The 24945-nt window shown below is 42.0% G+C and overlaps 2 protein-coding genes across 5 annotated transcripts; both read right to left on the bottom strand.

The window, feature by feature from the left end:
• Positions 1-616: 616 nt before the first annotated feature.
• LOC139916848 (CCR4-NOT transcription complex subunit 6) lies at positions 617-11503 on the bottom strand. The gene is made up of 12 exons (XM_071905862.2): positions 11442-11503; positions 10212-10333; positions 9729-9915; positions 9328-9413; positions 9127-9231; positions 8781-8849; positions 6760-6917; positions 6385-6539; positions 5283-5437; positions 4630-4863; positions 3611-3813; positions 617-3228 (listed from the first exon to the last, which is right to left on the bottom strand). The coding sequence occupies exons 2-12, from the start codon at positions 10321-10323 to the stop codon at positions 3013-3015; spliced, it is 1680 nt and encodes a 559-aa protein (XP_071761963.1). The 5' UTR covers positions 10324-10333; positions 11442-11503; the 3' UTR covers positions 617-3012.
• A 372-nt stretch (positions 11504-11875) lies between these two features.
• On the bottom strand, positions 11876-17272 carry simc1 (SUMO interacting motifs containing 1). 4 transcript variants are annotated; one of them, XM_078289323.1, is made up of 9 exons: positions 15868-17272; positions 15522-15763; positions 15281-15350; positions 15004-15164; positions 14725-14817; positions 14260-14391; positions 13919-14081; positions 13244-13328; positions 11876-12269 (listed from the first exon to the last, which is right to left on the bottom strand). In XM_078289323.1, the coding sequence occupies exons 1-9, from the start codon at positions 17152-17154 to the stop codon at positions 12058-12060; spliced, it is 2445 nt and encodes an 814-aa protein (XP_078145449.1). In that variant the 5' UTR covers positions 17155-17272; the 3' UTR covers positions 11876-12057. The 4 variants fall into 4 exon arrangements, with proteins under 4 accessions (XP_078145449.1, XP_078145448.1, XP_071761956.2 ...); XM_078289322.1 differs by having other exon boundaries at positions 15522-15775; positions 15877-17272; XM_071905855.2 differs by having other exon boundaries at positions 11877-12269; positions 13919-14075; positions 15522-15775; positions 15877-17272.
• Between the last annotated feature and the right edge of the window lie 7673 nt (positions 17273-24945).

Genomic DNA, 24945 nt, shown 5'->3' with positions numbered 1-24945 from the left:
TTACAAAAAAAAGCTAGTCTTTAAATCTACTACAATACTAATGCAATTCAGGAAAATCAAACTGGACACATTGGTTTCCATTGAAAATAAAAGTAAAAAAAAAAAAAAAACATGTAGGGGGGCAAACAAATGGGGCAGATTTGAGAACTAAATTTATACTTTCCTATTTACTTGCCTTCCCTCTTGCTTTGAAAATTTCATTTCAACATTTACATTAAAAAGTGATGAGATCTTCATTCACCAATAACATCATGTTGGGAGAGGGAGTGGGGGGGAGCTGCATCTGAATCTACTAAGTGCTCATCATTCCATCGTATCCGCGTAAAAACATGGCTGTCGAAATAAGAGTCTCACCATTGACGGATTTCACTTGTTGGTCCGGGATGTAACAAAACAGATTCATAGCAACGTGTTTGTGTGGCCTATCGGAGAGAAACAGGTGAGCTCACTGCCCCTCATCCCTTGTTCATCCAATAGCAGAATAGAGTGGGCCTTCCACCTGTCCAATAGGGAGGTAGGGGACCACGGATGGCACTATAGCTGCAGTGACGAGGGTAGAGAACTATACAAAGTGGTTGAGAAAAGGGATTTTAAAAGACACAGCTTGAGCAATATAGTGGGCAGGTTAAGTCTGAGGCTGGGTGGGTGAGGGGGTATTAGGGGTGGTGGACCGGCTCGGGGAGATTCTGAATCCCTATCTGGGGGCAGATGGTCGGGGTAGGAGCTAAGGGCTGGTGTGTTGTTGGGGGGCTGGGAAATGGAGCTGTGCTAAGGTACAAGGAGGGTGCAAAACATTCCAATAGAGTGGAGTTATAAAGATAAGACATCCTAGTCATGTTTGATAAGGAGAGGAGAAAAGGTCGGTGGATATAGCATACCTGATTACTAGAGAGCTCAATGAATAGGAAGGATATACACATCATCATAACATTGTCACAGCTCATAAAAAAGGAAATCAACATTAACAAAAACCAAAAAGGACATAAAATCTTCACAAATGTCTCAACAGTATTTAAAAATAAAAGGAGAAAAGGTTGTTCAGGCGTTCGCCGATTGTAAATAGTGCAAGACAACGACAACTGCTACAGTGAGGCACAATGTTCCGTTTGTACATGTGGGATTTATGTGGGTTGCTGGGGTTGTGTCAGTCATTGCACCACACGTCACTAGTGTGTGCGTGTGCGAGTGTGTATGTATGGAGGAGCAGATGTGAAGTCACTGGTGGGCTGTGACTCATCCTTACATGTCGTTTTGTCTGAACTGATGGCAGCAGTGTGGATCAATGGCTTTGTTAATGGGCAAGAAGCAACAGGCAGGGTTTACTCAGTGTCTATTTACAATCGCGGCAATATGCTCGCAAATCAAAACAACGGCAGAGAGAACAAAAAGAAAAACAATACTGATACATTAATTACAGTTAATCTACGGGAGTGCAAAGTAGTGACAGCGAACGCCTCGAACAACCTCTTCTTACGTCTTTTGTACAAGCTGGTAATATCAATTCATCTTAACATTAACTGGATAAAAATTTAGCCATAGTTTACAATACAATCTTTCTTTTTTCAAATCTGATCATAATTTACTCTTAGTACAAAAAACGCCAGAAAACAGGTCTTTTGTGGTTCATATACAATCATGTAAAGACTGAATCTAGATTTCTATTCTGTACAAACACTTGTGAAAAAAACCACTGCTTTTGTGTATGGAATTTATGGCTGGGGAAAGTCACTACTGGCCTCGGAGACAGTGCTACAGATCTGCCTGCAAATTACGTGTGTGTGTGTGTGTGTGTGTGTGTGTGTGTGTGTGTGTGTGTGTGTGTGTGTGAGAGAGCGTGCGTGTGTGTGTGGAGTTGGATGGCAACTCCAGACAGTGAGAGGAATGCTGGTTTTACTCCTGTATATCAGCCATTACTCACTCTCTCTGCCTAAAAGCAACCAGGACTAAAGAAAGATTTGTGAATGTCCCCCATCGCTTTGCCCATCAGCCTAAATCCCCTGCCCCTTGGCCAAAAGGTGGTACATGGGCCATATGAGCTCAAAAGTATAACACTAGCCTAACAACTATACAAGCTGGGGTGAAACAGTCTGCAAATAGGATGGTAGCTGTTCTCAGTTTCTCACAACATCCCTCCCCTGCAAACTAACACTACCTACGGCCCATGTGAAGTCAGGCGAATGTAGTTCTCGGACGTCTGGTTCTCGAGGCATCTGTGGGTTCGGTTGCTATTGCACCAGGGCCGGGGTCAGAGGTGTAGACTAACTTGTAGCACCACAGGAGGCTGCGACCACACGAAAGGCCTCAGCACCACAGAATGACAGCAGGAAATCTCGCCTTATATTCAAGCTGCACTACATCCACCTCTAGGGACGCATAACTACCAGCCCAACCACATCCGAGTCAACAAACATCTCCTGTATCATAGAAAAGACTGACAAAGTACACTGTGGCTGCACAGAGGAGAGGGGAAAACAAGCACAAGCCAATGATGGAGGTCTGAGACTGACAAGTCTGCCGTCTTTGCTGGTTTGAGATTTGTACAGGACAGACAGACAGGCAGACCATCAGCTTTGGAGCTTTTAAAGTGAATGTTCTCCCCTCAGCCACTGCTAAATTTCCTTTTCTCTTAAAACCAAACATTGCCCTATGTGACAAATCTGAGTGAGCTACCATCCCCTCCAGTTAGAAAGACATAAGCCAAGTGGGTGGGTGGGTAGGGGTTTGAGGAGGAAAGGGAGTCCAAAGCACAAAATAATATACACGAACAGGATTGACTCGAGCAGTTAAAAAAAAGTAAATGAAAAAAGGAGAAAGAAAAAAAGAAAAATATAGAATATCTATAACATCATACGAAATCCCTGTCGGCCAGACCTCACTGTACGATTATTTTACAGGTTGTGTTTTTGTCTTCCTCCTCCAGTGCGGGGGAGGGAAGAGCTGGTAGGTGGGAGGGAGGAGGGTTGGAAGGGAGAGGCTGTGGTTGCAGCTCCCCCTGGTGGTGTGGGGGACTCACTACCTGCGTGCAGGCAGGTGGAGCCCGTTGACCTGGGGGGGCAGGTTGGGCAGGAGCAGCTCCAGCTGGGCGAAGAGGGAGAAGTGGTCGGAGGGGATATGGGGGTGCGGGCAGCCGCTGACATTGTTCTCTAGGAGCCAGTGGGGGTCCAGAGGGCCCAGGATACCCAACACGTTCAGGTGAGGCTTGGAGTAGAAAATGTAGTCGATGACACCCTGCAGAGAGAAGAAGAGGAGTCAACTCCTGAGAAGTATATGCATGAATGGATTAATAATTCCTTGATATCTTGCCCCAAAGTAAAACTGCTTGTACTTGTATACAGGCAAATTTGCAATCAGATCAAATAAAAAGAGCGGGCAGATTACAGGGGATGTGGGAAAGCCAAAGGAATTAAAAAGTAAAAGGTATATTCCACAGAGTGCCAAAAAGCAACTGGACAAAAATCTAAAAAATTCACATTTATTTACAAAAAGGCACTAATGATGGCATGAGCTCAAACATTTGCTCTTTTAGCTCCTTTTCCCTTTCTGTACATGCACGTGCAACATCACTGGCTACAATCAAAAATACAAATGAATGTGCCGCCAATGCAATCACCTTAAAGTCAAAGGTGTAGTTGGTGTAAGGCATCAGGCCGTTCTCGTAGGCGCTCTTCAGCTTGAAGCCGTGGGTGATCCTGCCGTTGGACGTGCTGTTCTTGCCGTTGCAGTTGAAATTGGTCAGGCTGTCGCTGTAACGCAGCTCCTTGAAGTCCTTGTGGGTGCAGTCCACTCCGCCCGTACTCAGGTACTCTACCACACCTGGACAGAGGGAGAGAGGAGAGGTTATCTTCATCAGAATCCTAAAGAAAGATGAAGTGGCAGTAGCACTGTTCTACAGAGGAACAAGTTGGTTTTAATCAGGTATTGAGGCCCCAACTGACCAAACTAAGTCTGTTCGGCATTTATCAATACACAGAATATATCGTTACTCTCTCTTGTGCCATTATCCAAGGTGAGCATTCATGTAGAAGCCCATCTCAGAGTTTAACACAATGATATACTACCATGGAAATGAAATAATAGAAATGGCAGGCACCATTAAATAGTCAAAGCATGTAGCAAGATGGACTTGATAAAAGCATCACCATCTGTACACTTTGCCATTTGGTATTAAAATATATGGGTAAACCAACAAATTTACACATGTACCTGACTAGACACCACTCAGATTTTACCACAGGCTGTCAGAAACATCACATGGAACTGAGCCTGTTTACTAGTGTGTGTATGTTTAGGCTACATTTTACCTTAAATTCAACTCAGCACAGAGTTGAGCATTTATGGTGCATATGTTAACATATTACTAGAAGTTGTTTAAAGTTAATTAGCTAGCTTAAATAATTTTTGGCTTAATTTGTCTCATAAACCATGATGCATACAATCACATATCACAATAATTAAAAAGATACACTGTGCAGTTTGTGTCAATTCACCGCAAAATTCAGCCATATCCAAGTTATATCATATTGATATGAGTATCAAAAATGGATTCTAACATGAGGTCCTTGACAGTACCTAGTCCTAGTAGCAGGTCATTGGGTCTTTGATTAAAATCATCAATGCATGCATCATTACCAGAGTCAGGCAAGGAGTTGAGGTCAGCGCACAGCACCAGGGGAATGGCGTTGGTCTCACCAGAGACAGAGGACAGCTTGAGGCTACGTGTGGCCTTGTCCACAATGTTCTTCACCTCTGACAGGAACATCATGGTCTGGACCAGCTTGACGTCAGAGTACTCTGGGTCCCAGTGCATGTGGGCGTTGGCTACCAGTAGCAGCTGCTTCTCCATGCCATGAAGTGACTTGCCCGCTGGAAGGAGGAAAAAGAAGGAGGAAAAGGAAAAAGGAAGGAGGAAAAGGAAGAAGGACAAAGGGAAGCAGGGAGAAAGGTTATATAAAAGAGGAATTTGGACAAAATTAACTGCACTGCCAGAAAGTTGCCCATATGGAAGGGCAATCTATTAAAGTGGTGCTAAATCAAATAGCTCGTTATGTGCCATGAACATGTGTGGCAGCACCTATAATCCCTGTTAAATTTCAGACTCCAGCCTCTCAATGAGTTTGAGACAAAAGTTCCTCTGGATTCTTGTACTTCTCAATTCAGGAGTGGCAGAACCAGGTTCATCCAATAAAGCTGGGACATGGGGACAATGACTGAAGCAGGTAAATCTACAGCTATCCAAGACCCAAATGAAAAGTCCAGAGGATGAGGGCAGGGTCCCTACTCACAGGAGAGCTCCATCATCTCCTTGCGGACCTCAAGCAGCACGGCCACCCCGATGTTATCCTTGGTCATCACCCTGTTCAGCATAGCCTCTGAGCCCTCGGAGTTAGCCATGGCCAGCTGGTTGAACTCCACCGTGTGCTTCTGCACCACACTGAACCTGGAGAGTTACAGAGGGAGACAAGGGAAGAGAGGAAGTAGAGAAGAAAGATTTAGAGGCAATGAGTGGAAGGAAGGGAAAAGAAAATGGAAAAGAGTTAGATTAAGAAGGATAAATTACTTGGAAATCGCTGGCAAACAGTGCAGGCTTGATTCACCATTTTCAAGACAAGGAAACTATTGCTTCCATGACATAAGAACCATTATGGCTTTGTAATTTGAAGTAATTTTTTCCAAGCACTGGCCCTGGTCAACATGTTGTGGGCCTGGGCCATCGGGCAACCTTATTGTTGAAACCTGTATTGTCTAACTAGGCTAAGCACAAGCTTCAAGACATTTATGATCTTATAATTAGGCTATAAAGTATGCAGCACACATTTAGATACAACCTTTATCATTCCATTTGATGTGGAGCGTGCTCACAGAGTTTGCTGGTTTCAGTAAGTGAGGCAAGACATGGATACAGATACGTATTTGTACCACACTGTATTTTTCCAATGAAAATGTTACGAGCTGAGCCTGAATGCACCGTTTCGTGCAATGGCAATTATTGTGTCTGTTCAAACAAACATGAAGGTATATGACAGTTATATCCCATAGCCTGCCAAAATAAATTCTCAACTGGATGCGCAGAAGAATTAAGTACTCAGTACCTTACATTAAAATCATTTACCAGTTTTAATGTGAAGTGCATGGTTGCATCTTGGGGGCTTTTTTGATGAACAGGGTGCAAGGAACTGAAACCATGCCTTTTAATCATTTTTTTTGCCGTTTTGTCTTTCTGAAAGAAGTTAGGCTCCAGTGATTCCAGCATTTAAAACAAATGTTAAAACTGCCACCGTAATTGTAAAGAGGATTCAGAAATGACACCAATTGGTAAAATCCTACAAATGCTCATCAAAAACATCTATGCAAGAGGAAATGAACTGAAAAATTGTAGGTACATACTTTTCTGTCTTGTAGAAAATTGCACATCCGTCCACATGTTTGCGGTCAGACTCGGACATAGTCCTAGCCCGCGACTTTGGACTGAAGAATCCCTCGTAACCCTGCTCCTTCAGCTCAGGCAAGAAGAAGTTGTAGTACTGCTCCGTCTCAACTTCCTGTAAGCAACAAACGCTGTGTGTCAGGATGGACAATGAGAAAGGCCTAGGGCGCCAATTCACTACAGGCAGGTAACTATTACAATCCTTATTTCCAAGAAGAATAAAATGTGATGCTAGCATCAACATTTTCAAATAAGATGGAGGAGAGTAAGAGAGAGGAGATGCCTTTTCAAGCACTGAAATGCACCTATATTGTCATTTGACATCCATCTCTCACCTGCAAGCTGATGATGTCTGCATTGCAGCTCAGGATCTCCTGCATGATGGATTTCTTCCTGTACTCCCAGTTTAGAGCCCATGAGGGGCAGTAGCCATATAGTTGTCGTGTGGCATACTTATCACACAGCACGTTGTAGCACATCACAGAGAATAACGCTGAGGGGAGACAAGGAGGACAAGAGCTTAATATTGAAAATATTAAATAAAGTATTCTGTGGTGATGCTCTGACGGATTGGCTGTCAATCCATATGGACCGATATTCATTTCGTTCTAAATTATTAGGTGCTTGGGAGGAGCCTATCTAAGAGCCAGGCTCTCTGTGCTTGTTCATTTGTGCGTTCGTGTGTAACACGTTTTGCAATGCACACTGTTTAGGGAAATTACGTATGCGCTTACATATGCGCTCGGGTTGGGATGATTACGTCAAAGTCGGAATTGGATCCGTAAAATAAGCCCCGATACTTAAGGGCCCGATCACAAAGGACACGTTTTTGACGGCTGAACAACTCAAGTTCAAAGCAGAGCTGCCTGCTGCGTTTTTGTGTTGTTATTGCTAGGCAACCATAGAATCAGCTGATGATCGGCTGTCAGTCAATCAACCAGCTGTTGTATATTGGGCTAGCTGTTAACATAATATATAAGTGCTACAAACAATGGAAAATGATGATAAAACTTTACTAGAACTTTTGAATGTAGCACTAATTTGCCTGTAGCCCTGTTGTTTTCTGTTTAAATTGTGGAAACTCAACCAACTCGAGGCTGCGCTGTACATCCACATAGCAGGAAGTAGCTGGGTGATTTTCTATTTGTAGTGGCCAAATCAAGCATTAAATGTTTTAAATATTTTGTTCAGTGATTTTCTTTGTTACAACACTGCTACCACGGCACTTTGGTGAGAACAGGTAGAGTTTGTGGTTTCACTCACTCCAATCATGCGTACCTCCCATCCCACCCCTCCCCTCCACCCGAGCACCTATAAAGAACTAGTGCACTTGTTGATTATAGTAAAAAACTAGGCCTGCAATGTATTTTCCCCCTCTAGACAGTGTTTTTAAATGAGGTCTTTCCACAAAAAATGTTTGATTGGCTAGTGCTGCTCAAGTTCAATCATGGGAATTGCGCATATACTGCATTACAAATTTAAGGAGCACTGAGCACTTTAGGCTAGCGGTGGAGTGGATATAGAAACATAAAATTTGGCCAGGCCATTGTTCTAGCAGGTTTTATGAGTATTATGGTGGATGTAACTATTAAGAGTTACAGTATAAAGCATCAACTGCTTGATGATGAGATTTAATGCTACAAGTGATTAAATACTGAAAGACAACAGGTAATTGAAATGCTCTCCTAAAACCTTTGTTTGTAAAACAAGAATGTAAAACAGTTTGCAGTGTCTGTTGGTTTGCGCAGACTAAAGCCTTTTTCATAGGCTTAAGGCAAAATTATTACATCTTTTGCACCTCATAAAGCATGGTTTCCATCTTATACTAATAGCCTAATAACATAATGGCAGAGAGCTCATGGGCAGAGAAAGAAAAATCATGTTTTCACCCACCACAGAGTGCTTCATAAAAAACACAGAATTTTTATTCCATTACAGAACATGTTTGTAACAATTTAGTCAAATAACCAAATTCCCTCGACTAACAAGCACACCTAAAACACGATGCCACTCCTACATTCACACAGTTACATTCTATAACTTTTTAACTTTCTAAGTTATATGCATCCACATTGCTGCACTGACTGGTTACCAGCCGATTCAGCTTAGCAGCTCAGCAAGCTTGGCAATCAATATCAGCCCCCCAAAACCTAGACTGGAGCATCCCCACGATTCTGTTCAAGTGGAATCATCATTTTTGAATAAGTGTGTCTTTATTTTACCAAAAACAAATTCAGATGTGGCCGAGTGGCTTAATTCTCATATGTAAAAAGCTATGTGTGTGTTGCAGAGGCGATAGCCAACAGCATGTGAACAAGTTATAAGTCATGTTACATATTGGTGGCCTGGCCATTACCTGAGGGCCGTGCTCGGTCTGGTTCCTGGAGAGAGATCCATGACCGGGCTGGGGGCTGCTCTGTGGGTACTGAACAGAGGGAGAAAACTGTTCAGTATAGGTGACAATATCTACACAGATGGCAGCTATGAGATCTGAGCATACACTTCAATGAATTCACACCAATTAACCAGGGCTCATTAAAACTGGGTAAGAGTGTTGGGGTGAATCAACTTGCACACACAGTTTCATCAGTCTGTATAAATAGGGGCACTGTCTTCTGGGGAAAGTCAAAAGGACTGGCACTATGCACTTCTTTTTCATTCCCGTTACAGTCTCAAAAATACCAGAGAGAGGGAGGACTCACTGCGCTTGATAGCTCCTGCCAGATTGTCTAACAGGTAGTTGAGCAGTCGCCGCGTGCCATCAGGTTCCTGGTAGAGGCTCATAATTTCTTGTGCAAGTGGGTTTCCTGGCGAAGGAAAAGCAAAAGGGGCTGAATCACCGCTAACAGAACAATGGGATCTCAAGGATAGAATGGTTACAAAAACATTGATAAGCCACTCACCTTTCAACCCCAGTGTTTGTAACTGAAACAGTTTCCCCAATTCAAATGGCAGAACCCGCAACTGGTTGTTATTTAAAAGCAGTTCCCTGTTGAGGACATGGGGGAATGTGAGAATCCGAAACTTGCCCTCCTGACGAACTAGCTCCTTCATCACCTTTCACAAACATTATCTAACAACTAGCTGCCATCATAAGAATGTCAATGGATCTATGGTATACTCTGGCAAAAACTCAATAACCCTGCTATTATGGATGCCAACAGAGGATATCAAATGGCATGTTAAATTGTAAATCTGGGTCAACCCTATAAAAGCTATTCCTTTCCATTCTTTCCATTGAACAATACACTCTTGCCTGAATAGAGTGGAATGAATTGAAAGATTTACAGCCGCCATCACTCACCTGAGAGACACCATGTTGCCGAGCTCTGCCGGCAGGCTCCTGATCTTATTGGATGAGAGATCCAGGTACACCAGGTTGTGTAGTTTGGCAATGTCTGGCGGGATGCGTGACAATGAGTTGTCACTGAGGTGCAGGGCAGTGAGGTGGGTGAGAGACCACAGGGCTGTGCTGAGACTCCTTACTCGACCTGCAGAGGTAGAGGGTAAAGAAACATGCACAGGAGAATGAGGTCCCTGGGTGACACTATAACATGCCAAGCACTTGCATCTTATCATAGGAAAAACAGTCTGAATTGATTCAACTACATCAAAACCACTATTTTTGTAACAAGCATTTTCATATGAACCTGCCATTTTTACAGGAGGATTTTCCACAGGAGAAATAGCATGGCCATGAAAATAAAGCAAAAAGAGCCATCTCCACAGTACTAATCCAATGCCAGCATCTCTTCTCCACATCCATGAACTCCCTGACAATACTCACCGCTGATTTCCAGCTCAGCCCAGTATGACTTCTTCCCGTTGGCTGCCTCCTCACTGGACATAATTGTGTACATCCGCCTAGGGTCCGGCGGGTCATATTTTTCCTTGGGCATTCCTATAACACTATGAGAATAAGCTTGATTTAAAAGAAATTGCCATTCACAATGGACAGCAAGACTTCTGTAGATGAGGCTTCCATTAATGTGAATCAATAGGTGATCTTAGCCCTGAAACCTAAGCTGCAATACCCTAAAATAGGATCACCTGCTACCACTTATGGTCAGAGTTGATGTATCCAACTAATCAGTTAGTCTCCATTTACACACTATATTTTACTCACACGCTTAAGTAACAACACATTATGGCAAATAAAGCATTCAATCCCTACCAATCCAAAAGGACAATTATCATCAAGATAGGAATAAGATATTATCGTTAGATTATAATGCAGTCCAATTAACATTTAAACAGCTTCCTCTCAATATATGATTCAATTTGAGTTACATAATAGTCAACATTAAATCCCGCTAACAGAATATCTTTCATGGCAAACTTGCCAAACTAGGCTGTTGACATGTATGCATAGTTACTCAAAGAGCTGAATACAAAATTACAGCTTTAAATCAGATAACGAACAAGCTAACGCTAGCCGATTTTTCTTCTCATTGTCGCTAGCTGATTAGCCTAGCCTAACCTAAATAGCTAGCCAACAAACTGAATGTAACAAACGTTAAATAGCTAGCTCGCTTGCTAACTAGCAAGATAGCAAACGTACCCTCAAATGTAGTGAAATTGAATAATTAGCAGACGTTATCGTCATACCCCAGCGGGATACCAAGAAATGCAGAAATTGATATAAAAAGAAATCGCAAAATTGTTGTTTACATAATGACAAAACACTGACTTGCGCATTAACGTTAGGCCACAAAACAGCGCATTAGCTAGCTGCCGTTAGCTAGCTTGCAACAGCAAACATCACTACCAATACCAGTGAGCAAGCGAGCTAGCCACATAGCTACACAACGCTGGGTTAGCAAGTAAAGGCAGGCTATTTAGCTTAGCTTCTGTTAGCTAGCTAAAAGCTAACATCCTAATTTTTCGAAGCTGACCGACTTCCTACTCAAATAAGTCTTATTTCGAAAATTTACCACATCGCTTTCAACATTTGGTTCAGAATATGGTGTTATAAGTGAAAACAACTCATGGCTAAACAGTAGGATGCCGTTTTTACCTGCAAGAGCATACCAAATCGCGAGGACGAGTGCGTGTTCTCTTTTGTTTTCTAGCTACTTCACCCGTTTCCGCTGCTGTATCATGGCGACTGTCAGGATTTTTTTTCTGCCGATGATAACAGCGCTTGATCCTATTGGTCAGCGCATATACCGTTCACCCAGCTGTTGTTGAACCAGGGTAAATCCTTGAGTGATGAGTGATGGACCATGGGCTGGATGGGATACCACAGGTGCACAAAAGATGTCAGTCCATGTTGGCTTATTTAGAGCTTGTGCATTGTCAGAACCCAAGCAAAGGTCAATCAGTTACATTTGTTTGAAAACAAACATGTGTTACATTATGCGTAGTGACAAGTTCACGACTCATGAATGCCTTCAATGTTGTTTAAAGGTAATTAATGAAGAGAAGCTCAATGTTAATTCATTTTGACCTCATAAGAACCAATAAGGTGAGGCCATATATTTTATTTTTTAACACAAAAATCAGGCACAAGCAAAAACTTATATAAATAAAAAAACATAATTAAAACAATAATTACAAAAAAAAAATCCTTCTCACTCATAAAAGAAAATAAGCCCAATGAAAGAACACTTGAACAACAAAACAGTGCTCGCTCAACATTGGCAGACATCTAGCAGGTGATCCTGTAGGTAGGTGAGGGACTCGTCAACATGGAGGGGCAAGGCTTGGCCAAGGTCGGCCTGGGATCTAGACAGGAAGGACTCCACAGCTTCCCGGACGGCGGGCCTGGACACCATGTCTTGCGGCTTGTGGACCAAGGCGCTGACACTGCGTGGTCGCTCAGTGGCCGAGCTGCACAGGTGGCCTGGGGGTAACAGATGCCTAGAGGTTAGGGGCTAAACCAGAGTGGGTTTGGAAGAGATAAATAAACTGCTTTTACTTATTGTTGAAATAGTTTTATTTGCTAGTCAGGGATGCAAAGACATCAGGGGCCAAGAAGGTGGTGAAACCTGAAAACACATTATACCTGAGGGGGTGTTTAGAAGTGTTTAGAGACTATCAAAAAATGAACTATTTTGTTCAAGTTAATGACGACAATACAAAATCATACTAAGGGTAACTTTGGTTCAAAAGATGAACAGTGAAAAAACAAAGGAAATGATCAGAGGAAGGTTAAAAAAAAAAAAAAAAAAAAAAAAGAATTATGGAGTAAGTGCATCACTTCACATGTATAATTTACATTTGGCATACAGCACAAAGAAAATCAATCAGTAAAATACAGTCACAATTATTACCAGAGAGAAATGAAACAAAGAGATTCAGAAGAGGAAAGATGACAAACAACGAGGAGGAGTGACGAGAGAAAGAGTAATGGAGAGTTGAAGGAGTGCAGAGAGAGAAAGATAAGATTTGACCAGGGGAACGGGATGGACTAGTTCTTATTTTATCATTTTTGCATGGGCAAGAACTTCAAGCACCCATCTTAGTTTCACAAACAAGTTTCAGATAAAACACTTCACTACATATTGTATCGTACATCGCTATTTGCTTATTATTCATGGTTATATAGTAATTCACAGTTGCAACCACAAAGAAAACATCACAGCAACAACCAAGCACATCCAGTGGAGTCTCGGGTTTCCCACAGGTTCCCAGCACTGTCCACTTCCTGGCAGTGAGACACTGGCAAGCTGGCCGTGCATCCAGTCGGTCAAGATGATGGTTCAGATTCTGATAAGATCAACTGACTTGCCGTCTTTATTTCCAACTCACCAATTTGTTGAACAACAAGTAGGCTGATAACATTGTGAATAGCAACAAAGTTTACCGATATCTCACCTTTAATCACTTTGTTGTAGCTGAGCAGCAACATCCAGAGGAGCTGGACCAACTCCTCCCATCTCTGCCACCTTTCAGCACCATCCTGGAGAAGACAGTCATGGATCAGTTACACTGGACAGTCTCTTGCTCTGGCTTATCTCCCAAACTGATTTTATTGGGCCCTGACCAATAAAACACCATTTCTGAGTGTAGTACTAGTCCCATTGTAACCCTAGTCTAACTAGTCTAATACTGATGATAATTAAGGAGGAAAATTAACAATGTACAATATGTATGCCAGTTGAGATTTTCTGATGTAGTTGAATGAAATATATTCTCCTTGGAAAAGTATCCCTCATGTTTGATTCTCAAGGAGTAATTGTGAGAAAGAGGTTGACGGCTTTTGGACCACTAAAATGTACTTGCCATAAAATGTCATCATAGACCTCTCTATATCCCAAAAGACTTCTGAAGCATACATATACAGTACATATTGAGTATTTTCTTTCAGCTCAAAGGTCTAATATAAATGTGACTATCTTAAAATTTAAGTGAGCTTTTTCTGCTAAATTTGTCAGTGCATTTTTAGTCAAATATATGTCAATACCACTACATCTCTGTGAAGTGAAGATGACAACAAGATGGCCTTCTACCACCAAAAGTCCTTTATGCCAAGTCTTGTCTGATATTCACCATAGGGTCTGGTGTGAGCGTGCAATTCTTCAGAAAGTGAAGCAGCAGACTGAGGGACATGGGCATAGGAGTCTTCTGTGGGCAGGCGTAGTCCAGCAGATGTTGCACCAGCTTACATCTCAGCAGCTTGCTCTGCAGGCTCTCCAGCAACAGCATCCTAGGTCTCAGGAAGAGATTAGTAAAAAGAGGGAACGAGGGAAATGGAGAAGGAGAAGCGAGATAGGGTTAGATAGGGAAAGACAGACTTGCATATCTAAAGAGCGTACCGTCTCTTCCTCTCACTTCCACTTTCCCTTCATTCAAAACTTGCTTTCTCCCCTATTCTCGTCTCTCCTCCTCACCTGTGTGCTCGTAATGGTACGATGCTGACGAGCGTGTGGAAGAGCTCCTCAGATAGCTTGGCAGAGCTGAGCGCTGGAGAGCGGTCCACCTCCACAGCCATAGACAGCATCCTCTGGAAGACGGACACCATCCTGCAAGGGGGAAAGGGCCAGAAACGGGGCTTATCAACTCACATGAGGAGAGGGCAGGAATAGAACACTGCTACAATGATATGCAATGTATTACAGGGGAGTGCAATTTTCAGGAATTCATTTAAGTACAATAGCAGCTGAAAATAGTCTCTTTGTGGAATGATTTAACAAATTGAGACATTCCGTTGTGCAGCATGCTGTGTAGCATGTTACTGCGTCTCTCTCTTCTGTCATTCCTATTATTCCCTTCTGCCCTATAAGGTAGAAACTCATAATAATAACAACAATAAAGATTCAAAGAGAGGCATATCTAAAATTCCCTTTGGAATTCACCTGATATGTTCATCTCTCTCTTTGGCTGCTGCCCCGCTGTCTCTATATTCTGTTGATTTCATAATGGCAGCAAACAGCCACTTAATGACGTCTCTGGAAAAGAAAAATACATTAAATCCCTTACATTACCATAACAGGTGAAAAATAAACAAAACAAAACCTTGGATTTAATCTTATCCATGGACTATAATGCCTTTATCTTTATTAGGAAGGATGTATTAGGAAGATTTGCAATATTTCACTTTGAATCGAATGTCACACCCTGGACACCACACTCACCTGACTTGAGTAAAGCGCAGAACGCAGGACAAGGTTTGCTTGGCGATGGAGTGTCGGAGGTCAGAGAGAGATAGTTTGGCCTGGAAGTCGTCCTCCAGAGTCTGCACGACATACTCCAGGAGCATGCGCACGACCTCCCAGCGGTGTCTCTTGGCATGGTCCTAATGAAGCGCCAGGGGCAGAGATCAGGATATGTCATTTTGCTGTAATCCCACAAACGCCGTCCACTGTGTCAACATTTCTCTATGTGCTTAATTGTTTCTGCCTCGAGTAGTACCTGATTGGCCATGACCGAGCTCAACAACTCCCAGTCCCATGGAATTGTGGTTTTATCAGCCATGTGGTGTCTGCAATCAGGAAGCAGATTCAGTCACTGACTTCAACGATGGAAAGAGGAGGAAGGAAGGTGGGAGGGAGGAAGGAAAGGACAGAGAAAGGATGTAAATAGGAAAAGCTGCAGATAGGACATTATTATCAACTCCTGTTCATCCTACGATTGTCTTTAGCCACCGTCTCACCTTTGCGTCCTCATCAGCAGATTAAAGGCCTGCACACAGAGGTGCTGGAGACACTGGGGATCCAGCAAGATGCCCCGCAGCAGGTGGGAGGTGATGTGCCTGGGGGGGTAGTAACCAGGCTGCAGCAGGTCAGACAGGAGCTGCAGAGTGCCTTCTGGGTAATTCTCTTCAATGGTACTGTAAACCAGGCTCAGGCTCTGTTGGCATAGCACCTCTGGAGCGCCAAAGCCATCGTCCTCCTCCTCCTCATCATTCTAGGAAAAGAGAGTAGGGTGATGGTTTAGAAAAGGGAGGACCTTTGTATTACAGTGTATTGTGTTAATAGCATTAAAAAGACAGGGAAAACATTTCTAACCAGGCTTTGAGCTGGTCCAGCCATTATTTTCCTGAGTGCGATAGCGCACACGAAACGTCTGTCCTCTCGACTGGCGCTCCTGAAATTCCCATCAAGTTTACTCTCCTCATTGGCCTCTTCTGCATCACTCCCCTCTTGCCAATCGACATGCACTGGACTGTAAACTCCCATGTCACCGCTATATGTCCCAGTCCCCGATCCCTCGTCCAAGTCCTCAGTTCTAGGCACCGACAAGGGAGGGTCGCTGAGGATGCTGTTGCACAAGTAGGCAGGGCTGGTCATGGCCAGATCAGCCTGAGCCTCCTCCAATTCCCATACAGGAGTCTTCCCAGCTAGTGTATCTTTAGAGGTGGGGGTTGGGTTGTCTTGGCTGTTCAGGTTATGATAATGAGATGGTGAACTGGTGCAGGGCTGGGAGTTGAGCTCAAAATGCTGGGGAATGTGAGGGTCTAGTCCAGCAGTAGGGACGTGGGGGGAGGAGCGATCAGAGAAGGGGCTCCGTCTAGATTCTGGTGGGTTAAATTCCAGCTGTTTAGTTCCTGAGTCGCTGGCAGGCGGGGAAAGGTTGGAAAAGCAGAGATCTCTTAGGCTGTGTGCTTCATCTTGAGATAAACGGGGGGATGGCAAAGATGGGATGAGTGTGGATGAACAAAAGTCACCCCTCTCTGCCTCATATGTGTAGCAATCTTTTGAGTTTCTTTTATCTGAGCAGTGAGGGTTGCCTGGGCTTTGCAGGGGGAAAGAGAGTATATCATCGAGTGATGACTGTGTGCTTCCCTGCTCTTCCCTGTTCTCTACTTGTCCCTGTTTCCAAGCTGTTTCAACCACCTCTGGAGACTTATCCACTGAAGGGTTTAGCTGAGGACCATTTGACACGGTAGTGGTCCTCGAGTTAATGTATTCTGGAGCTACACTGCTATTGTGTATTTTTTTAGGGCACGATGACAATTGTTTACAAGCTTTCGTTAAATAGACTGAATAACTTGATGTTTTCAGTTCCCTGACATGAGCTTCAGGTAAAGGCAACCTTCTTAATTTTACAAATGGTACGTTTACAGAGCGAGGACAGTGATTTGGTTTATTTGGCTGCTTTTGGTGTGGTGTTTCAGTCACAGAATCCAAATTAAATTCCTGCTTTGGTTTTGGGGCATCATAGTCCTGCACTGGAGAAACATTAGTTGAGTCTTTTGAAGAGTTGTCCATTGAATTAGAGCCGCCTCTGTTTGAAGTTAGATTTTTATCTGCATTTCCATTTAGATTTTTATCTGCATTTCCCATTTTTCTTTCACAGTCATCTGGTGGCAAAGTCTTGGTCTCCTTTTCTGTCCCATTTGTTATGTTGCTGTCAATTATGTCTAGCACTTCGATCGCAGCAGTGGAATTTCGTCTTTTGCGCTTTCTCGGTCCTGGAAGAGCCCATCTAGGATCTGTGAGGTCTATCAAAAGCTAAAGAGAAGGGAGAAATACACAGAAATATACATTAATGGTTACCTGCTCGGTTTGATGACATAATTAAGAAATACAGAGATGAAGTTGGTTTCTGATTTGCAGCTTCTTATTCGCAAGTCAAGGGGAAATTTAAGAGGAAACCTAAATGTGTTTCTAACCCTGTAAATTATGTCGGTACAAACATTTCAACTCAATTATGTAGAATAATATTAGAATTATTCAGTTAAATTATTTAATATATCAATAACTGTGAGGTAGTCACCATATGTTATCTGTACTTTCAGCCCAGATTTCTATGGGTTAAATTATTTTGGGCCACTGATAGAACTGATTTACAACTACAAGCACATCCAAATAGTTTCAAAACAAATAAATAGCGGGTCGGTTTTGGAATATTTCCGCTAATACCATTTTGAAGGCAGTCATGTTGAAATAAAACCCAACTGTTGTGCCCTTGACTGCAAATTTCTGACATGGTCAGGCAACTACCTGATCGATGCTCTGCTGTATTTAAAGTGTTCATGTTATTGGTTCATTCTACTGTAGAACATTTGCCTGCAGTGTTTGTGTGTGTATCTGCCGCTATCATCCCATGAAAATATTAAAGGTGTTTTCTGAACGGTCAGCGGGTTTGCTAGTTGCCATTCACTTTCAACAAGACTGATGTGGATGTTTGTTGGGCAAATCCACGCTACTAGGTGGTGCAGCCAGTGAAGCACCCACACAGGACATCTGCTTAGGTATGTGGGAAAAAGTTGGTTAAACTTTTCCAAGCAGAAACCCCAAGCACTTCTTCTCACAGCCAATCAAAGCGGCTTACCTGAGCCAATGTAAGCTAACATTTAACAAATAGAAAAAATATTAGCATGTAAACAGCTATCTATCATTACAGCAATACATGTGACGGTACAATCTTTGATTTGTGTTCTTAATCTTTTGTTGTTGCAATGAACTATGTGCAGTATGCCTATACTGTACGGTTTCATGTCCATTATTTGGCCGTTTGGCACCCGTTAATCCCCAAATTAAATTGCTCGAGCTCCACCTAGTGCTTAACGGCCGCGCTTGCACACGTCAAATGCCGCGAAGAACAGCGCCTGCGCACAGTGCGGACTGATTCTAAGTTGAGTTTTGAGTCTTGAGTCTTTGTATACTTCCGCAAGGAAGCATCACACCAGAACCCGTTTTTTATTAGCCGATTCTTGCCGCACAGTAGTGTGGTCAATATTTCCTCCAAGGTTTTGTGTTGTTCGCGTAAGCTCTCAACAAGTAACGTTAAGTAAACTGCAGCGAGATGTTGATGCCGTTGGGGCTAGGTTCAAGTGAAACTTACCGGTGTGACGTTCATGGCAGCAATGTCCACCCAGAATGGTTTTGAATCAGCCTTACTCTCAGTGTAGGCACCGACAATTTCGACATCAGAGTCGCCTTTATCACTCCCAGAGCTGAGTGTAATCGCATCATCCATCCCTCCTCACTCATTCAACCTCAACGCCAGAGACTTACAGCAGCTAGCAGCAAATGTTAGCTACCTAGCAACCTGGCTCCCCAAGGTATCCGAAAACCATGATAATCGATAGAGTCGCAACTAAGGAAGGCTAATAACTCGTGGACATGTTAAGTAGAGGATCGAGATCACCGCTCCAATGAAACGTGCATAACGTGCCATTTCCTCGTTCCGATAGCACCCGACGCAAACTGTTTATCCATTAGATTGCATCTTCATAGCTGTTTGTTCGCGGGGAAGCCACCATTAACTAAGTTCAAACAGCTACAGCCAGAGTAATTTCAATGAAATCGTGTTACATAATGTATCCCTACGGTTTAGCGTTAGTCAAACACTAATTGGGCATAGTCTAACTTCAATTTCTGGGAAGCAGTCATAGGACGGTTTGACTTCCTGGTTTGAAGCAAGAAAGACATGCCAAAATAATAACAAAAAGGTCTTCCGGTCAGAAGTTTCAAAATAAAGCGCTTATTGACAAACATATTGCAGGTTGCAACTAGGATTGCAAATTGCCCAAGTGAAAATATAATTTTCACTTAAAAAAATAAGATAACATTTTCTTTTTTTCAAGCCCTTTTCACGGTATAATAGCCACATCCTAAAACCAAAATACACAAAGAAAAACAGATAATTTGGAATATCTTGACAAAAAATAGTTTTAACCCATAGATAGCTGTTGCACAACTGTGCCAAAAGGCTACAGAATGGGAGTTTCATACCTGGCCCGTTCCATAAAGCGCGCTAAGAAAAGTGGGGATTAAAGCGGTTCCATGAAGGTCAATTCAAGTTCACGCAATCAGACTAATTCGAGACCGGTTCAAGTAGTCAAGATTATTGCGTGTGCACGCCATTCTTAAGCAGTCCGAGAGGTCGAACATGGATCAAATCGATACACCATGGCAAAAAGCAATGGTAAAGAGAGAGCGGCGATGTTCACGGCCACCGAGCAGCGCTTATTAGTAGAAATATATGAAGAAATGAAACATGTAATAACCAGAAAAGGTAATACAGCTGCCATAAACAAAACAAGAGAGAAAGCCTGGCAAGAAATTGCAGATCGATTGAATGCATAAGTAGCAACTAACCTGTAGGTTATTAAAATATCTTATACAACAATACATAGATATTAAACCTCAAGGCTGCAAATGTATACATGTTCACTCGTTTAATATATACGTATATATTATGTATATTTGATGAATGATTTCAACAAATTAAACTTTTATGGGGGGGGACTTTTAAACAGCAACAACTTGAGTGGGGAAAAAAGAACGTGGCAGCAGGTGAAAACTAAATATAAAAATATTGTTCAGAATGGTAAGTAAGTATGCCTATAGGTTATATAAGCACTTAAGCATAATCAGCTTGATGCTAGAACTGTCCAATCTCATGATGTTTATTAATTGCAGCTGCAAAAAAGAAGAGTGATGTTGCTGGCACGGGGGAGGGGGAGGGGGAGGGCCACCACCAGCACACTTAACTCCTGCAGAGGAGCTGGCCTTGGAGCTGAACAGGGGGAGGCCAGTCATTGAGGGAATAGAGGGGGGAACAGCGTCTGAATCCATGCCACCTAGTACTCATCAATGAAAGGACACTCCATGATTGACAAAGAACGACACATGGGTTGAGGTCCTTATTTATAGACCTTTACTGAATTTATTGAAAAACCATACACCCACTAAACACATCTAAGTTTACTTTTTGACATTGTTTTAAATGTATTAACCAATACATTAACCAATACATTTTTAAACATGGTTTCCTATCGGGCAAATAGAGTATAGAGGCATATGGATTTAGATACTACATTTCTGGTCAATATCATTTTTTGCAATTGTACTGTTAACTATTTATGTAGCTATTGTCATTCTATTGGGGTAATTTAGATTTAGAGATATTTTATGTAGCATAAGCCTAAATGTTTGATATCACATACCATATAATTAAACACGTAGCTCTATATCTTATCATTTATCATTGTATAATTTATTTTATTTATTATTTATTATTTATTTAAGTTGATTTTCTATAAACTTTAATTTTTTGACTGATAGTGGTTAATAAAGTAAAATAATATGGCAGCACGCCAGAAAGTCAGTGGTAAAATCATTGCTTTCCCGTCGGGTCAGTGTTACAGGAACTCTGGTTAAGCAACAACTCAGGTTGAGCCTGACAGTTAGCCTGCCCTGGACCAGGTTAGTTTCCCAGCATAAGTTGCCATAGTAACTGAGCTTGAACTATGTTGAATTTGCTTTATGGAACCGAATCAACAGAAAATGAGTCAGACTAACCGAAAGAAGCCTGGCTTATTTGGTAAACTCGCTTTATGGAACAGGGCTCAGATGGCTTGTGAGATTGTGTAATTTTAGACATCACCACTAGAGCGCACTCCTGTTGTGTAAAAGGTTTTGAAATGTGTTAAGTGTATCTATGGACAGGCCAAGGCTCGTATAGCTGTCAAACATAAATGTATTTTTCCAAGGCATTGCTCTATAAATATGACTGTGACCAAAAAACTCCTCACACCTCAGAATTAGACCTGACCTAAGACCTAGCCTAGTTAATCTCTGGCCTTATTCAACTCAACTCTTGAGCCTGTGCACTTGTATTTGTCTGTGCATGCACTTGTACTTAACTGCGCACATGTATGTGCCTATGCCTATTGTATTATTGTAGTGTTTTTCTCTGTGCTTGTGTTTGCAAGGGGCTGTTTGGTGTGACAAAGTGATGATGAATTAGGTGAGGCATCTCATTCAAGCAATCATTGCCGCATTGACCGTTACCCTCTCTTCCTCTCACTTCTCTGAATACTCCTGACACTTGATGGACCCACTGGACATGAAAATAGAGACCAATTATCCATATCATGCAAATCCTTGGGTTCATTATGGTGTAAACACAGTGTGGCAGGGATGGGGAAGGAGCAGGAAACAGCTGTAATTGACTTAATGTAGTTGTAAGCCATCCGCAGATGACTTGTGGAACCCTACACATGATGGTATTTTATAGTAGCCTTCTTTCCTGTTATATGGATGACATGGATGATGGAATGTTATTGTGGTGACTGCCATCACTGAAAGCTGCTTCCTATTGATGGGAGCTGCAACGCATATACATTCACTGGTGTGTTGACTTGATAAGAATATGTCTGATAAGGACGTTACTAATGCCATGGAAAGTGTCGTGCATTGTGAACTGTTGTCAGCAAACACCCTTGTTTATAATGACACATCACATTGCAAGACATAATATCTGTCAAGTAGAAGTTCCAGCAGTTTTTCAAATTTCTATGCTTTTGTTGCAGTGCGGACCGCAGATGTTCCAAGAAAAGAGAAATTATTTTCTGTAACTGGTACTTGTTTTTCAAAGAAATTTAAATTTGTGAGCTGTATGTCATGCAGTTGGATAAAAGGCACTATTAACCTCAAATGTCACCAACCATTATACTTCATGAGGAATATCATGGAGGATGAGTCACCATATTCAGATATACACAACCCCCTGACACCTATTCAGCAGTGTGAAGACTTTATTATAGGATGGGTATGAGAAGAAAGAAAGAAAAAAAGCCTCTGAATATGAGTGGTAATGAGCCTGTGTCTGTGTAGGTCTGTGTGTGTTTGAGTCTGTGTGTGTGTGTGTGTGCGCATGCAATGATAGGGACTATGCCCTGAGGTGCTGTGAGTCAGAATGTTCGAAAGAAATTAGACTAATTTGATTCCGCCAACAAACCTTATTTACCTTGGAAATCATCCTCGCCTTTTGTCCTTAGAATGTCAAGGATGCTCACAATGCTTTGATTCTGAATGAGCTGTGAGTTCTAGAACACGTGTTTTACTTCTACTTGAGAACAGACTAAGCCATACATTTCAGTAAAAGTAACATGTTATTACAATGATGTTAAGATTAAAATATTATTATCAATCATTCGGTATAATTGTGTTCAATTTGTCAGGGTTGGGAGCACAAATACTGCCATAACACCAAACCTAATATGCAGCAGCAATAATTCAGCTAGCAAAGGTGATCCAAGTTCAATTAGATAGAGAGAGAAAGTTCTGGAGTGCACTTTGCGAAATCCCAGACGAACACCGAAACAAATCTCTTGGTCTCTCCGGCCCATAAATGGGCATGGATTAAGGGTCAAGACTTCACCAGCAACAGTTTTTCGTGCATGCAATTTCCTGTTTTAAAGGTGAACAAAAGACATTATTCAAAGGATGTCTGTGTTTGTTAGCAGTCGGTTGCACTGGAAACCTGTTGAGATGGCTGATACGAGGCCAGCTGACTTCAGAAAGAAATGTACGAGGTGATTTGTGAGTAGCGTTGGACTGAAAATAAAAAGCTGCAGAAATTAATCTTTTTAAATCAGGCTGTGAAACCTAAACATATAATCTGGAATTCCTTTGACCATTTAAATCTTGGGCATAACCACATACTGTTTGTTAGCGTATTAACTTCGTGTCCACAAGCATTGCAAGTGTAAACCTACCTATTGTGAACAAACCTGCAACACAATGAACCTGTAAACTTAATTGTATATTCCCATACTCAATATTACCCCCCACCCACCACAACAACAACCACACCATATGAATCTATTCATTCCTCAACCATAGTAATCCCCTGCCAGGAATTGCAATCACAAGCCTACAACTGTATGTGAACAGCGTTTCTAAAGAGGACAGATTCTCCGAGGGTCACTTTCTTTTCTCAGCATCATCTTTTGATTTGCTCTACCTAACTTTCTCTTGCTGAAGTAAGGACACTTGTAAGGATACTGCACATATATTGCCAATCAACAACAGCCTGAGTCCAAGTTTCAATTTTAATCAACTGCCTTACAAGTGACTCTCTAGACATGCTCCTCAATTTTAATCCATTATACCTGAAAATATGGCATAACATAAGCTATTCCCTTGTTGCATAGTGTTCTGATGTTTCATCGCATGTATGGCTGTAGAACACTGTAATGTAAATGAAATTTATATGTAATATTCCGATTTCATAGAAAGGCAGATAAGGAGTGTGGAGACTCGCTGGAATGGGCAGCAAAGCATGCTGGGATCTGTAACACTTATCATATATTGCAACTGTTGGAATGGAGACGTCATATCTCCACAAAGTCTGTTTTTCAGGAATTAAGAAAAGAAATCTTATCTTCAAATTGATACCCAGGAATATTTTAAATAACAGAAACGGTGAATGAATAGGTTTCATGGGTCCTTGAGGCAAGACTTACTTAGCACATAGAGGACTATCTATACTTATCATATATACATACACTGTCCATATATACTATATCATTTCACGTAAGAAAATGAAAAACAATTGGAGTTACACGGGTTGGTTAAGACAGCAGGGTTATAAGGTATAATAAAATACAATTGCTGTTCAACCACATGGCAGATAAAGGCAATGGAATGGTCAGTCATCAATATGAGGACAAATTCAAGTAGTTTCAATTTCAGTTAGGACTAGGCAAGAAAGCCGTACTGAAGAGCTGACTTTGAGTCAGAGATAACTGTGTTTATCTCTTGTTATCCTGCTTGTTGCTGTTCCCTCACGGCCCAGCCAGACAGTCTAGTCCGGTCTCACAATTTTGACCGAGACACTGATAGAAGAGTTAGCCAACACTCTCAACACTCTCTCTCTAGGTCAGGGGTCACCATCTGTTATTATATCACACAGCGGAGACTGAATACTACTTAAACAAAGAATGGGAAAACAAATATCTGATGGAGAAAAACCAAGTCTCAAACAAACACTTTTGTAAATATTGTTAATGCGCATTGCTTTTAATATCTTGAGACGCTGATTTGATATCCATCTAGTCAAATCTAGCATTTCCATAACTCTTCAAAGAGCTGCAAATACTAAATATCACATGCGCCGCACGCTCTTGGCACACGGCGACAGTTGTTTAAACTGAACAGGGTCTAAGGTTTCTAAATACACTGATTGAGTGAGAGCTCACAGCAGCAACACTAAATCTATTGATGTCTATGAAGTGCCAAGCTGTTGGATGCTGCGGCAGTTTTTAATGACGCATGTTCTGCTGGGTGACATGATGAAAAAACAGCAGTGGCTCTGCCTACAGTAGCATTCCCAGT

This window comes from Centroberyx gerrardi, chromosome 16 (assembly GCF_048128805.1).
Source record: "Centroberyx gerrardi isolate f3 chromosome 16, fCenGer3.hap1.cur.20231027, whole genome shotgun sequence".
Taxonomy (NCBI): Eukaryota; Metazoa; Chordata; class Actinopteri; order Beryciformes; family Berycidae; genus Centroberyx; species Centroberyx gerrardi.
Note: the sequence above shows the minus strand (reverse complement) of the source record. Positions and strands in the feature narration are given on the sequence as shown.